Source organism: Hippichthys cyanospilos, chromosome 5, assembly GCF_059441005.1.
Source record: "Hippichthys cyanospilos isolate Australia breed blue-spotted pipefish chromosome 5, RoL_Hcya_1.0, whole genome shotgun sequence".
Lineage (NCBI taxonomy): Eukaryota > Metazoa > Chordata > Actinopteri > Syngnathiformes > Syngnathidae > Hippichthys > Hippichthys cyanospilos.
Window position 1 is genome coordinate 15,650,844 of NC_142373.1, and position 16,767 is coordinate 15,667,610.

General features: G+C 47.1%; 1 protein-coding gene across 1 annotated transcript; it reads right to left on the minus strand.

Annotated features, from left to right (window-relative positions):
- Positions 1-1,508: 1,508 nt before the first annotated feature.
- irs2b (insulin receptor substrate 2b) lies at positions 1,509-14,525 on the minus strand. The gene is made up of 2 exons (XM_088414435.1): positions 11,136-14,525; positions 1,509-2,138 (listed from the first exon to the last, which is right to left on the minus strand). Exons 1-2 carry the CDS (start codon positions 14,344-14,346, stop codon positions 2,134-2,136), a joined length of 3,216 nt encoding a protein of 1,071 aa, XP_088270561.1. The 5' UTR covers positions 14,347-14,525; the 3' UTR covers positions 1,509-2,133.
- Positions 14,526-16,767: the final 2,242 nt, after the last annotated feature.

Below are 16,767 nucleotides of genomic sequence, written 5' to 3' on the forward strand. Positions count from 1 at the left end.
GTCGCGGCTTTCGGCCTTCCCGACGTGGCAACGCAGCGTCTACTACATTCAACGCGTCTTGTGTTACAATCCAGACAAGCTCGCCGGTGCGAGACCGTGCCCGCGGCCAAAAATGGCGGCGCCGGGCAAAACCCGCCGCCTGGCTCTGCGCCACGCAATCAGGCAACAGGTGAGTGTGTGCGTGTGTGTGTGTGTTCACCGTCCAGTTAAGACTAGGGATGGGCATTCCACCACCTTGGATCCACTGTCAAGATAACCAATGACACATTTAAGTTGGAATTTTGAATTTCACCAGAATTTAGTTGCAAAATCACAGGTAAACAAATGCTATCAAAAGTCATAACTTGCCAATGGGGGGAAAAAAGGCCATTTTTATTTTTCACGATAAAAATGTTTTGATGAATTGTCATATATAAATATTCAGGAGAAAAAAGTTATAGTTTAAAGCAGCGGTGTCAAACTCATTTTAGCTTTCTTGAGGAAAATATATTCCCAAAAATCTACAGAATCATCTTGCAGGCCGGATTAAACCCGTTCGCGGCCAGAACCGGCCCACCAGCCCAATGTTTGACACCGCCATGTTTTAAACCTATGAAGTTGCAACGTTCTTGAAATGAAACCAAGGATTTTACTGGAGCATTTGGACTTTTTATAGTGGGAGAACAAAAATGCTAATTTGAGAATACATACTGTATGCTAATATATAAGGTGAGGACGTTCTTAGCTCCCGTTTCCACTGCAGTGTCTTAAAAGAGAGAACAAAGAAGTGGAATTAGGCCTTAGCTGGCAACATGCAAACAGGTACTCCTTGACTCAACAGCGCCTCTGCTGGTAGCAGTCAGGTAGCACACCTGATTTTGATCGCTTTGCGTTTCGATGAGGAGCTCCTCCTCCTCCTCGCAAAGGAAGCAAATTCTTAAAATCACCATGCCCATCCCTAGTTAAGACATACATTCCTTTTTCGTCGTGACTTCCTGTAGGCGGGCTGCGCTCAGCGGAGTTTACGTCCGAAGCGTTTGGAGGCGCTGAGACTTTGGCTCAGACGGGGGGTACCTGGGTGCCGCGTTTGAGCGTGACATTGTCGCGAGGATGGAAAATCCCGCCCTCCGCCGGGTGAATCCGTGTAGAAAAGTTTCGTAAGTCGTACCGTGGAAATCTCAGAGCGGCTCATTCTTTGCGTATCGGTTTACTTGTGAGGGGTTTCTAGGTCCAGATGAAAAAGCCCACCAAGGGCCAGAGTAAGGCTTTGGATTGGTGATTCCTTTCTTTGAAATAAAAAACTTTAAAAAATAAATATTTCATACACATATATATATATATATATATATATATATATATATATATATATATATATATATATATATATATATATATATATATATATATATATATATATATATATATATATATATATATATATTCATATATATATATATATATATATATATTCATATATATATATATATATATATATATATATATTCATATATATATATATATATATATATATATATATATATATATATATATATTCATATCAACTATGGGGGAGGGTTTAACCAACCTGTTTGTTTAGCTGAGGTAGGTTTTTTTTAAGAAAACTTTTTTTCTTAAATATGTACCTAAATGCCACATTTATTATTTCATAGAAATTCACACATTTGGAAAAAGTTTCACCAAATGCATACATACATGTTAAATAAATAAATATTTTGTATGCATTCTCTTTTTTTTTTTTTTTGCTTGTGATCTCCAGGTTTGGTGACTTCTCAGTTCGAACTCCAACGGTAAGCAAAAAATAATCGAGATCTGACATGATGGAAGTCGTGTGGTCATGCAGATAAATAAAATAGCTACCAGGAGTTCATTTTTTGTTTTGAAGTCATCTAGTCGAGCAGCATCAATAGATGGCGCCTGGTGGTTTCGGTGCCGAGGGAAGATTTGGGGCCAGAGGTCAAGTGTCCGTGTTGCCGTAGCGACCGCCGTCTCTGTGACCTCGCAGAAACGGTGGCGCTGGGGGGTCAAGGCATGTGGGCGGAGGCCCGCGGCCCAGCTGTTGCAGAGACGACGTCATTACGTGGAGGCGGCGGCCGTGCAAAGGGGAAAGGGGGAGGGGCACTCAGCCGGTGGCCTTCATTCTGAAACAGACGGAAAAATATCATGAGTGGAATGATGGCAATCAAGTTGGAGGGTTTTTTTTCCCCAAGAAAAAAAAAAAAAAAAGAACTCTTAGCGCATACAACTTTTTCAGCAAACAATAAAAAACATCTCAATAGAAAACAGGTATAGTTTTGCAGGAAAACAAGGTGGAACCTGATTAAACTTAAATTGACGCATTATGAAAAGGAGAAAATGGCTTGTAAAAGGCGGTGTGGATTTCGGCAGGGGGGACAGCAAAGGGCAACCTTCCATGCTGTGATCTCTCAACAGAGATCCTTGCCATCCTGTGTGGAGTTTACATGTTCTCCCCTTGCCAGTGTGGTTTTAAGTTTGGGAATTTGAATAATGAATGTAATTCACAATGGGGATGGCACAGTGGGAACACAGTTAGCATGTCCGCCTCGCCGCTCAGTGCCAAATTCAGTTCCAGCTGGCTACGGCCTTTCTGTGTGGAGTTTGTTATTCTCCCCGTGCCTGTGCGGGGTTCTCTCCGGCCACTGTGGCTTCCTCCGCATTCCCTAAACGTGCATGGCAGGTTTATTGGACACTCTAAATCGTCCTTAGCTGCGATTGGGCGGGTGAATGGTTGTAGGTCCGAGCGTGCGCTGCGATTGGCCGGCAACCGGTTCAAGGGATAGGCACCAGCAAGCCTGCGCTCCTTGTGCGGATAAGCGGCCATAGAAAACGGATGAACGGATAATTAATAGTGGTCCTTGAATCCTCTGAAATTTCTGCACTTGGCCCTTGAAAAAGTTTGGACACCAGAGTAACATAGTGTTCACGCAAATACATACACAGGTATTCCTGGCTGAATACCCACTTGAAATGAAAAATGCAAATGTGACTCCCACAGAGCCCACACTGACATATTCTTCTTGTTTATTCTCATTCATACGGTGGCAACAGTGTCTCTGTCTGTCCCAGTGGAAAACACTGCTGAACTCTGACCCCCGCGCACTTGTTTGTGAGCTTTCATTTGCATGCAGCTATCAAACAGCAGCGGAAGTGTCGGCTGACAACACACACTCACACGCATACGCGCTGCATTTTTGTCCCCCGCCCCCTCCCGGAGGCCAACAAGAGCTGTTTTCACAAAGCTGGATGTGATCGTTCATTCTCTAAAACAAACCTTTCATTCAGGCCGAGCTGCACCCCCCCCCCCCCCCCCCAACACCCCCACTATAAACACACACACTTTGTTCTTCTGTTTTTGACTCATAACAGGAAAAAAAGAAATCTGAGACTCATCCTTTTTTTTCAATGCATGACTCACTTTGAGGAAAATACTTTTAATCTGGCTCCCCTAATGCTGCCTTCTGATTGTTTGGGTTCATTAGAGCAGTGGTTCTCAAAGTGGGGTCCGCGGATCCCTGGGGGTCCTTGGCCTGACTGCAGGGGGTCCGTGAAATAATTTGTGTCATTCATTGGAATATTATGCATTATGGGAGTCCAGTCTAAGCCAATCACCGAAGTCATTGATAGGGGTTAGTCACTAGCGCCACCCGCTGGTTTTGGGGTGTCAACAAAAAAATTCTTTTTGAGCTTCGTTTGCGAGTTGTCAAAAGGATAAATGCATGATAAAAAAAAAAAAATCATGTTTCCAATGTGTCCAAAATTGACAATATTTCCAATTTGGAATGGCAGTAAATGAGCCTGACATGGGCTAAATTTGACATCTGCAGGATGTGGCTCTCCCGCTCCCGTTTGCAAGCATCTCGAAGAGACGGCAGTGTGGAATCTTAAATATTTTCATGTTTTGACAATCCAAGCAATATTTTAGCCTCCTACAGTATTTTTGTTGTTGTTGTTTTTTATCCGCACATCAAAAACAACAAGCATTAAACAATGTGAGCTGGACAAAATTTACCCCAGGGGTTAAATGTGCTTTACAAGAAAAATTGGACATGACATCTACTTAGCAATGAATGCATTTGTACGACCGCCCATTTGTCCAGTGAGGAAAAGACAAAAAAAAAAAAAAAAAAAAAGCTGCCCAAACAAAGAAAACACAAATAGGACTACGTAGATCAAGTTTGGATTGACTGACAACAGCAATGGACAACCAAAATGGCTTAATTATTTTTTGGTTTTGTTTCCGCAAACATTTGCAATGTGGGGTCCTTGGAAAACGGGGATCTTTGATTCCAAAAAGTTTGAGAACCCCCCATTAGAGTGCAAAAAAAAAAAAAAAGCAAGAAGAAAGAGTTTGGGGAGAGGTGGAAAAACCACAGTAACAGAATCAACCTGACTGAGAGGACCGGGAATGCAGTGAGGTCATGGGACCGTCGGCCAGTAACGATCTGCGTGTGTATTTGTGTGTGCGCTTGCGCCCGTCCAGACAGTAGCCTGTCGAGGCAAACACTTGGGTGAGAATGACTGAGATGTGCCGGGAAAATGAATCACTGGGAGCGTAGAGATTAATAACATGCTGCAGAGGAGACGGATAAATAAAGGTCATGTCTCGGTGCGCGCGCGCACCAGACAAGGGGGGGGATTCGAGGTCTATCAAGGCTACTAAACCCCTAGCCTGTTTGGGGGGGTGGGCACATAAACACACCCCCTCACTGTTTTACCCTTTCAGTTCCAACCACAACCATTAGGACCTCCCCTCCCTCGCTAGCTGTTCATTATTTATTTAGCTGGCAGGCTAAACTTAGCTCAGCTCCATTCAGGGTTAGGACACCGGCTTGCAGCCAGGTCTTCTCCCTCATAAAAAAGTCCATCGTGGCCTCTTCCTCCTCCCATACTTTGCACCCAAAGTGAGTATTACCCAAATAAAAAAGGCACCTGTGTATGGGACGCACCCTTAATCAGCAGGAGACATCATAACTTTTACATTATCCTCTCGGTTTTCATATTATGTCAGCGTGAACAAAGATGGACTCGGACATTGGTTCACTCTGCTCCTTTCTTTTATTAACCGATAATGCTTTAAGAAGCTCACACAAAATTTACGGTTTATTTGGTGAAAGCAGCCTGGAAATTTTGAAACAGATATTATGTGTGTATTTTGAAGTCTTTGTAAACATTTGACTCTGCTAAACAAATGTGACAAATGTTTTGTCTAAAAAAACCATCTTTGAGACATTTAAGGTTTGTATTTTCAGGCGGCAAAATGTCATGTAAACAACCCCTAGAGTGAAAAAGAGCAAAAGTGATGTCAGTTCTTTTCCCCGGGAGATGAACAGGCCGGGATATGTTGTGTTTACATTCCAGCCTCCCGCTGGCTGGCTCCTCCCTGATCTATCGCAGAGCTTCACTCCACAAACACAGACTGCCTCGTGACCTGTGACCTCTCATGCTTGGGACTGTCCGGCTCACAACACAAAAACATGCCCTGCCCGCTCACCTCAATTTTCGGTACTGGCGTGAACGCGACCTCCAATCACAAACATTCAGGGCGATAAACACATATCTCTCTCTCTCTCTCTCTCTCGCTCTCTCTCTCTCTCTCTCTCTCTCTCTCTCTCTCTCTCTCTCTCTCTCTCTCTCTCTCTCTCTCTCTATATATATATATATATATATATATATATATATATATATATATATATATATATATATATATATATATATATATATATATATATATGTGTGTGGAAAATATAAAGGCATCACAAATGGCTTCCATAGTAGGGCAGAACAATTTTAGAAAAAGTAACACAAATGTTAATTTTAACCCCAAAATTATATTGTTAAATATTTACTGCAAGTAAACACAGTCCAAGTGGTGCACGTCATTCTAATTCAGTTGCCAGTAAACCAAGGTTTGGTTATGTAAACTAGTGCATAGACTATTGAGCTTTTTGTTTTGTTTTGTTTTTATAAATAATCAAGCTATATATTATCTGCCGTTTGGCCAAAAAAGGATTTTACGTTATTGAACACAATGACATGCATGTTTATGCGTAAGGAATATTTTCATCAATATAAAGTGCACATAAAATATGAGCTCACATTAAAAAAAAAAACTAAAACTAATGGGAGTACTCAGCTTGCTTTGAGTCTCAAAAATACTTTTCAAAATGGATAAAAATATACACAAACGACATTAACTCAATCATATAACTGAATTACAAATGGTGTTCGTTTCAGTATAAAATTACAGGTAGATGAAAATGAGTATCATTATCAATGCAAAACTTTGCATTTGCTAACATGTAGCATAGGGAAATACCTGGCACAAACGAAGCTGCTAACAAGCTAAACGCAAGGCAGTACTATATAACGTGCTAACATTAGCTAGCATGCTATCCACAGTCACAAGTTGTTGGCTCAACAATCAAACTAATTTTGGGCATATTATCTTAAAATCAAGTGACAACATTCTTACAAAGAAAAGTGCAACTTGTAGACACTCCTGGGCCAGATTTCACAGAGAGACAGAACAACGTGTGTCGCAGACAGTTAATGCTTTCATTTGAAGCAACACCGTCCTTCCTCGCTACAAAATGTAATATCAACAGCGACCAGGGGCGGCGCCAAAAACCAAAGCACAAATAAATGAAATGTTAAAGGATCAACTAAATCAGTTCCAACACTTTCGGGTGCGGCCGAAACCAGTTGATTCACGATCCAATTCCAGACCGCGGACCGGAGGTTGGGGACCACTGCTCCAGTTGGCCCTTATTGCACCAATTTTTTTCCACAGAGTAGCATGTGCAACCGCAGTAACGTTTGTCTGCGTGGAGACGCAAATCTCCATGAATGGCTGCAGCCCTACTTGATTTTCGGTTCATTGCTTCTAGATGCAAATGAGGCAGAAAGAAGTATTTAATCACAACTCGCAATATTAGCATGTTCAGCCAAATTAAGCAATAATATATATATTTTTTAAATAGCTGATCCATTACTTTCCCCTTGGTCCATCAAGGAAATGAACTCAAACGTAGATGACTAACACAAACACAAGAAAGGTTCATCCCGAGTCCTGTTCAACGCGACGGCGTCATCCGACGGGACCGGGCGGCCGGGCCGCGGCCGGGTGGCGTCGCACAGCGGCCGGAGCCAAAACAAGCCGCTCAACAATGTTTAATCCCGAAGTGAACGTAAGCCTTCTTACCTCCAAGCTAAATTGGGGATAGGTTGACTTTGTTTTTATCTGCGACTGGAACATCCCGCCCTAGTGTACTCTCAAGAGTTATGTATCACACTCACTGTGCGGGGCTGGAAGGGAGGGGTGTTCAGAACAGGTGAGGGCAAGAAACAAAGTGTTCCTTTCCTCTGTTTATGTGTCATCAAAGGGTCGTGTTTGACCGACTTTGAAAAAGGGCGCTTTGGACTCCCGCGACCGCACTTAAATGCATGACAACGGGGAAGTTAGTTTACGCCAGAGCTGGCCCTTCTTGTTTTGGGGGTCTTTACCTTGAATCAAGTATGGCCGGTTTCTAAACGGCTCATTAGAAGATTCTTCGCGGAGGTACGGAAAACTGCAGAAAATACACAGCGATGCCAAATAAAGCATGCGCGTGTCAACCGGGGAGGGGGCCGCGGGGCGGTTGTGGGGGTAGGTGTAGGTTGCGTCACATGATTTCTGCAAAACAGAAAGCGATGCCTGGAGAGGAGGCGGAGAATCTGGGGGGAGGGAGGACGCAAAAAAAAAAAAAAAATGGGAGGAAGGGTTTGGTGTAAGGCGCTCTTGAACACACCCTCCTCCACTAGCACCTTCTCTCTGTTGTTGTGGCAGATGGTGGCCGGTCATTAGCGTATTGTCACTCTCCTCCTAAAAGAGCCAGATAACCAGTGAGTGCTGCTTGGCGAGGCAGGTGCAAATACTCCTGACTGAACCCCACCCCCAACACGACACACACACACAGCCGTCTCCCGACCATCTGCTGACGGCTGCGCATATGCAGACAGGAAGACGCACAAAGTGGAACGGTGTGTGCGTCGGGCTGCTAAATTGGGCAAGGCATGGAGGGAGTGAGTCAGATTCTCCCCTAAATGCAACCATGCAAGACGGCTGTTACAACAGAGGGCGGGGGCGGGGGTTAAATAGATGAAAGGTGGCCTCAGAAGAAATGTGGTCAAAGTAATCCGCGCTCTTCCGTGATGCGGCTTGCTGCATTTTCTTGCAGTTCAAAGGTCAGCAAAGTCACTTTGCAGCAGGGCCGGGAGGAAAACAAGCGACCGAAACAACTGACCGATCCACTCCCCGGCCCAGTAAAAGTGATCCTATGCGCGCAGAAAGAAGAAAGTCCATATATAGACATATAGAATGCGACCCCCTCCTCCGATTCATTCACATGTGTGTTGAATTTTAGAACGGCAACTGCCTCTCGCACCCCCTCCCCGCTTTGAGCCCAGACGCCCTCCATCCCTTTCTCTCCCCCCACGGGGTGACTGCAAATGCCAAATGAGGACACGGGATTTAAGTTCCTGGTGTTTGAAACTGCAGCTCTGAAGGGAATGTAAACTATGGGCTCAGTCGGAGATAACAAGAAAATGTGGCAAAGCTTGCGGAAGGCGACGCCTCATCTCTCCCTCGATCGCAATGAAGCATATGTGATCGTTTGCGAGGGGGGGGTAGTGGTAGGAGACGCCGGAGTGGTGGAAGTGGACGTAGCGCTTTGTTTTCTTACCATTTTCAAAACTTGTAGCTTCAGGTGACATAACCTCTTTCGACGCCAAGCGTTATCCGAAAAGGCGACCCGGAGAGTGCCGGCTGACTCCCGGCAATTTGACGCAGATTTCAAGGCCGACAGAAAATTGTATGACTATGTAAACATTGATGGTACCGTGCGTAAAATTGGATTCCATTATTTACCTAGCAAAAGAAAGCAAGGTTCTACCTTTTGCCGTTCTTTAGTAATCACTGTTTGAAAATGGTGACACCGAGCTACTTTGGACAAAAGAAGAAAATGAGCTTTTTTCGTCCATAGCAGTGACTTTGACACGCATAATTATTAATGGTAGCATATGGAACATCTCAATGTCCTTCCCTTTTAATCAAACTAACAACAACTGTTTTTGATGACAAAATAACAGTTTGCGTACGTATATAACTACATTACAACAGTGCTCGATTGGCATGATATATTATGATATATTTTTGTCACGTATTTTACATGACGAAAATTCTCGTCTGTGGCACTAAAACAGTAAACAAAGATTGTCTTTTACAAGTAGGTAAAAAGCTCAAAATAATTACGGAAGATGCAAAGTTAAAAAGAAAGTGACTCAAAAAAGCCTTCACATTAAAGAAATAAAAATACCTAGAATAAATGATACCATTTTAAAAAATATCCATGTTGATGCGACTTTTACTACTGGCTTTGTTCAGAGGTCGTCAGCAAAAAGTCAAGTGACAAACGTTCGTACAAGCACTAAGAGCCATAGCATGTTTGTAAAGTTGTTTGGAGAAAGAAAAAAAAAATCCCCATCCCCCTTCAGAGTCTTCCACACTGCCAGGTTAGAAAAACAAGTGAGCATTCACCTCTCCCAGCAACCTTTGCACACTGCCCCGCATTCCAGGCCTGAAACCCGGTACCTGACAATTGATAAACAACTGACTCACTTGTTTTCCCGGGGAACCCAATGACTTGCGGTGACAAGCGTCAGAGCTGGCGCAGAGACTACAAGACAAACTAGCTAATAGGATTTGAGGAAAACATTATGTAATGTAGAGATTTTCTTTCAGCAGAATGTTTGATTTTTGTCTTTTGTACATACGTTTAAACGTGATCCGCTTTCACAAAATCGGGCTGACGTCCCGAAAAAATCTACATTGATATATTGACAAAATTCCCTTTAGAATGATATAGTTGGCTCAAAAACTGACAAATGTTGCAGCCCCTTAAAAGTTGAAATCCCAGGTTTTGAGAAAAACATATTTAAAGCTTTGCAACATTCATCCAAACGATAAATTGTTCCGCCTTATTCGCCAAGAGAGAAGCCCGGTTGCGAACGCACACATTAAAGAGACATCCTGTCTTTTTGGATACAGCAACTTCTGACACGCCGCCGTTTGGTCACCTCTCCATGTAAATAATACCTGCCTTTGAGAGTTGCATGAAAACCCAGTGATGCAACAGCAGAATGAGGTGAAAGGTGATATTTTGATGGCAACCGTTCTTTCCCGGAAAAACAACCCTTCGACGGTATAGTATTGGGCCGTATGAACACAATCCAACTAAATTGAGACCGATAAAGCCGCTTTACAGTGAGGATTCATCCACGGGTTCTTTGCCTAGTGTTGCCTAGTAGTGACACACGTCACTAGTACAGAACGCTGACGTGGTCTCAAATGACGTCTCATGCGCTTCAACGAAAGCCAGTAAAAATACAGAAACAGCCTGAACTACCGTACGGTCATTTTAATGAATTGAGGAACAGAAAGGGGCCTTCTCGCCTGAGTTTTGTTATATCATCACAACCTGGTATCCATGCAGCTTAACGAAGATGAAAAGCTGAGCAAACAGCTCTCCTTCACATCACGCCCTTGTGAAATTTCTGGTTGTGTCACGAGTGCGACCAGGGGGCTACTAATCCTATCCAAACATCGCGGCTTGCACCTCACGGCCATGTTTGGAACAACTTCCCTTGGTCGCCGTGACACATAAAACTACACAGAGCGAGGCCTGTGTGTGTGTGACCGCCGTTGATACGGCGCGTTCTGCTGCCTAATGTCATCCAGCCCCGGTTTTGTTACATAACAATGCGAGTTGCTATGTTGTTGAGCCGCAAGCCCAAAAGTGTGCAACATTCTTCTTGATTAGGCCAACAAAAATACATTTTGAATTTACAGTCAGTGCGGCAAGTGCAGTGGCCACGAGGCCGGCTGCAAGCAGGAACGGCGCGCTCCTACAATTTTTCACAACTCGGGAATGAGAATGAACGGAGTGCTGCCTAGCAACCACGAGTCAATCTGCAGAGTACACACGAGGGCTACGACAGATCCCGCTCCAGTAACGATACCGCTCCCTTCATGAATGAAGGCCTCCTGAATGATTGCGTGTACAACGTGTAGTGGCACTCACCTTTCACGGCGGCGGCGGTCGTCTCCTTGAATCCGAGACTGGCATAGGGGCCAGAATTGAAGCCATTCATGCCGCTCTTGCATCCGCAGGCAGTCTTGAATCTCAGGAGTCCATCGCAACCCCCTAACCGGCAACCGCCGAGAGTACTCTCCATCAAGTTTAAGGCAATGTAGTTGAGTCCATTTTGATAGCCCGCAGACGTTTCCCTGCACATCTGGGTGCTGCTGCCGTAGTCCTCATCGGGTCCCTCCGAGCCCCGCGCGCCATGGGACACGTTCTCCACCGAGGCAGAGCTGTGGCGCTTGGAGTCGTGGGCGAAGGACGGGCACACCGGTGTGACGGTGGTGGTGGAAGAGAAGGTCTCGGAGCTGTGTCGACGGCGCCCCTGAGGGTCAGCCCGAATTACTTTGGCCCCTCGATCCGGATCCGCGAGGGGGGCGTTCAGCGAGGGTCCCCCGAGGAGGAAGGATTCCACGGGCGCCGCCGCCGGAACCCCATCCGCCACAAGGCTGCTGTCAAGACTCAGTCTGTGGACGCAGGCGCTGGGGCTGATAGGGAGGGGCGCATCGTCGGCGGCGCAAAGGGGGCCGAACGTCATCTCGGTGTAGTCATCCTTGACTGCGGCTGGCTGACACGCCAGACTCACAAGATGCTGGAGAGGATATTCATCCACCACCCCTCTCACCTCTTCCCGTCCCTCAGCACCATTGGCCTCCTCCTCCTGGTTCAAACTTCCCCCAGGGGGAGAAACGGCGGTCTCGGGCGAGGCGAGGTCCACATTGACAAAGGCCGAGAGTGGTAAAGATCCCTCGTCTGCGCACTTTGAGCCTTCGCCGGATGCCACCACGTCACTGGAAGCGCCGCCGAAGTCAATGTTAATATACTCCCCCGGGCTGCGTGGCTCAGAGGGGAGCGGGTGTTCACTCATACATGGTAAGGTTCTGAGGGAATCTAGAGCCAGGCGGGTGGGTCGACACGCCCTACTCCTGTGCGCTAGACCTCCGTCACTCCGAGCCCCTCTGAGAGGAGGGGCAGAGGAAGGGGCGCCCGGTGACACGGTGTCTCCCAAGGACGCGGGACAGTAGGCGGACTCCTCTTCGATCCGCTGCCTCTGTAAACACATCACCACGTATTGGTCCGTGTCAGCGGACCCGTTGCGCTGCGCTTGGCCCTTAAGTGAATGTGGCAGGGTGCTATAAGAATAAGGCGGTCTGTGTTGGTGCTCTCCTCCGGAAAAACTGAGGTTGTGGTCCCTGGGCGTGAGGCACAGCGGATGGTCACCTGGGGACATGTTCAGGTACTCTCCGTTGGCGAGCTTTCCGTCGGAGCTCTCCATTGACATTTTGATTCCGCACCACATGCGCATGTATCCGTTGTCCTCGAGGGAAATACTGCCAGGGGAGTCTGTGTGCGGGGCCAGCCCCGCTGCGGAGGAGGGGTGCGATCGGGGGTTGATGATCTGCTTTGGCGCAGAGACACACATGGGGCTCATAGGCATGTAGGGGTCATTCTTAGCTCCTGATGTATGAGGTGCCACGCCTGGCATCATAGGCATATAGCCACCGTCTCCCTGGAGGCTGTTTGAGCCCGCTCGGACATCCTTGTAGTCATCTTGAAAGGTTCCTTTAGGAGAGGCTGTGAGACATCTGCGAGAGGATTGGCTTCCGCACGTGTAAGTGGCCCTCATTAACGTGTACTCGTCGAGGGAGGCCGAAGACACTTGAGGGAGACACCTCTGCTGGCGGGGTGTGGTCAGAGAGTACGTGCGCTTTCGATAAGCCTTGTCCAACTCCGGGAACCACCGGCAGCCGCTCTGGTTCTGTTGCTCCATCACCATGTAGCCGTCGAGCCTGCTGCCCTCCCGGGAGGGGGGCGTATCCGCTCGGAGAGACTCCGGGGTGTTGCTGCCGTACGTGAGAGGCGCCCGAAGGTCGCGCGCGTCGGCGGGGCTCGTGCCGTACTCCTCGCATGATATGAAGCCGCCGTCGCTCGGGGAGCCCGAAAAAGAGGCGCTGCAGCTGGAGGGACGATGTGCGCCGCTATCCGGACACGAGGACAGGCTCGCGAGACTGGGGGCGGCCATCGGCGGGGAATGAGACAGCGGCATGGACATGGACTTACTGTGCTGCAGGGAGGACGATTCGAAGGTCCGACACGGGCGCGCCGTAATGGTGTGAGACCTGCTCAGTTGGGTGCGGTGGACCCCCGGACTGAGGGGGCTCCCGTTGACCGACATGGGGCGCGTCATGGTGCCGTCGCCCTCGCTGGCCGTGCGTATCCGACAGGAAGAGAATTTACCCACCGGCGAGGTCGTGGTCACGCTGTCGGTGCGCGACCTCCGAAGGAGACCGGTCTGGCTGGGCGGGAGGTGGTTGAGATGGCGCCTGGTGGGCACCGAAATGGGGTTGGTACCCGACGACTGGCTTTTGCTGCGCGGGCGGAACTCCGACAGCTCCTTCATGGCTTTCATAGCTTCCAGGATGGTTTCGTGGATGTTCTGCGCCACGACGGAATCGTCGGCTTGCATCCAGAGCTCGCCGGGTCCGGTGGCGGCGGAGCGACCCACCTCGATGAAGAAGAAGCTGTCAGAGTGGCCGCACCTTCGGATGTTCATGAGCTGGAGCACGACCGAGGCCACGTCCGTGTTGAGCTTGACAAAACTAATAGTCCGACTGGATAAGCAGAGTCTGTAGACGCCGGTCAAATTCCTGCTCTGCCCTAAGCCTTTGGACTTCATGTTGACTTGCCACACGTCCTTGTAGGCGGCGCTGACCGGCGTAATGACGCCGTAGCTCGCCTCGTCGAAGCCCACCAGCGAGGACGCGGAGTTGGACGCCGAGCCGTCCGACGCTCTCCCCTCCGCGATTAAATCCGTCAGCACGCGGTACCACGCCTCCTGTTCATTCTCACTGTCGGCGGCCACGGCGAAGTACTCGTCCTTGGTGTAGAGCGCAATGAGAAATTTGTGCTTGGCGTCCGCTCGCTTGTTGACGTTCAGGCAGCAGTCCAGCGGGATGAGCCGCTTGGCGGCACACTTGTTCTTCCATTTCTTCTCGCTCTCGTAGTACTCCAACCGGGCAGGGCAGTTCTCGCCGGGCTCCCTTAGCACGAAGAACCGCTTGTGTCCGTGTTTGTGCTTCCTCAGGTAGCCGCACTTCTTGACGCCGGCGCCCGGTAGCGGGGCTCCGGCGTCGCTCGGCGGACTCGCCATTCTACTCGTCAGATACTTCCAACAGGGGCGAAGCAGGCGAGTTCTGTTTCTTTCTTCCTACCTTCCTTTCTTTCTTTCTTTTCTTTTGGGTTTTTTTTTCACGCCTCGGTCGTCCTCTCGGTTCCCCCGCGGCTGGGCGATAAATAACACATGTCTGCTGCTGCTGCTGCTTCTGCTAGTGCTGCTGTCCGGACTGGGGAGGGGAAACAACATGTGACCATTTACACACTCAAAGGAGGAGGAGGAGGAGGGAAACGGGAAGGGGGGGAGAAAAAAATACGCACGCAGCCAGTGGGCGGGGCGCGCTGGGCTCATTGGGCTCATTGGTGGATTGAGCGTGAATGCAAGAGAGCAGGAAAGCCTCCCACTACCGTCACTCTGCCCCCTTCCGACCTGTTCGAGCCGAGTCAGGGATCCGTTTATTTATTTATAGAAGAGCAAGCATTTGGCTGCTTCCATACAGCCTCCATTTTGCGTCATTACAGTACTTTAATTACCCCGGATCAGCCTGCCGCTTTTACTTTTATCAGCAGCTCTGTCTATCGATCTGCCAAATCCCGTCAACCCGTCAATCAGTCAGTCTAGCCATCAATCTTCATTATCCGGTATTTTGAGTCCGACGGCTTTCAAAGCAAACTAAAATACTTGGCTCAGTCCTCAGTGTGGTGAACAAATGGCCCAATTAAAAGCGCAGTCCAATTGTTGCTTAATTCTTTCTATAAATTCAGAATTTGGATTATGCAATTTTCACCTGACGAATCTCAATTTGTCGGTGGAGCGGAGGCATCTTCCAAATATGGTTGTGAGTAAAAGATGATGTCAGGAAAATCCATGCGTCAGAGGCTGGCAGCGTGCGTAGAACAAGTGCATGAGCCAGCTGGGCACCGCTACGTGTTTGGGGTGAGGATGAAGATGAAGTAAAAAATTCAAAGCGCGAGGAGAGGAAAATCATGAGGGATGAATCTGAACGAGCGCTTCTGCTTTTGTCACATTATTTTGTTTCCGTAATTGCATTCAAGCAAGATGTTGCGGAAACAACCCCCACCCACTTTCATCGCAGCCCAGCCCCCATCAATGTACTCACACTTCTCTCCTCATTATATTCCAATTTCTCTTCAGACACCAGTTTGCTGGCTCAGCACCAAACCATGCCTTTCTTTTCCTTTTCAGAGGAAAGGTCGATTATCATGCCCGCTCCGTGCCACCAATAAGCGATGGTTTGACTCTGACACCCCTGCAGGATAGCAAGCCAACATTTAGCTTATACAGTACTCTCAAATGGATGCAATATTACATATGACTGTATGACGGAGTACATACACCCCTGACTTTGATTTAAATTGAAAAAAAAAATACAGTGAGACTAGCGCATCCTAGTATCCTGCAATAATGCATTATCTCTCATTAGTACGGCTTTATTTCCGACTATAACGCATCCGCTTGGAAAATGAATTAATCGTCAGGACAAGAAACCGCACCAAATTATAACATGTGGCAACAGAAATTTAACAGAAAAATCATTTTTATCACGCATCAAATGTTTATGCAGAATTATTTTTAATGTTTTTTTTTCCAAGCTGCCAGGTTACAGCAACATCATGCCTTCAACAAAGACTGAAAATGTTTATAAATAAAAGCAGCCCCAATATATTTTCACCAAACCGCAGACACACTCAGATTTTTAGAATACTGCAACAACACAACAGTAACATGCCCGGTTGTGTTTGCTAGTAGAGGGCCACCTGGTGGCGAGTAAGTTAATAAATCTAACTCAAAATTAATACAGAGATGCCTCTACTTACAAATGCCTCTTGTTACGGAAAATTCAGCTTACGAAACGTAAGCAAAAAATATTGTCTCTAGTAACAAGAGAAATTTCAAGATACAAAAGGCCACGTTTTTGCCATATAATATGAGACACCAGACACCAGCACTCACACCAACATGACTGCAATGTAATATGGGGGCTTTGAGCACATTACACTATTTACATGTAAAAAGCGGTTCTAGTTACGAAAGATTCGCGTTACGGAATCACTTCCAGAACAAATCAATTTCCTAAGTAGAAGTACCACTGTACTTCAATATTGTCTCATTCTCTCTCCCTGTGTTTACTGGAACATTGCCCTCTGGTGGTTATTAAAAAAAAAAAAAACTAAGCCACACGGTTCAAAGTGCAGGAAAAAAAGTCATTTGGAAATTTACTGCAGTTGTCATTCGGGACCTTTCATGAGGCACAGTTGGTGTTTGGCACACTTGTCTTTGTAACATTTGAAGGCGTATTCATTTCAAGCTGAGTGCGACGAAGCCATATTTGATATAAATAGATGCGGTGCTCAGATAACGCACTGGCGCATTAGCAGGGTTCCCTCCCTCCTCTTAGTTCAATTTGGGTCACTGGTCTTCTCGCTGAAGGGGCCA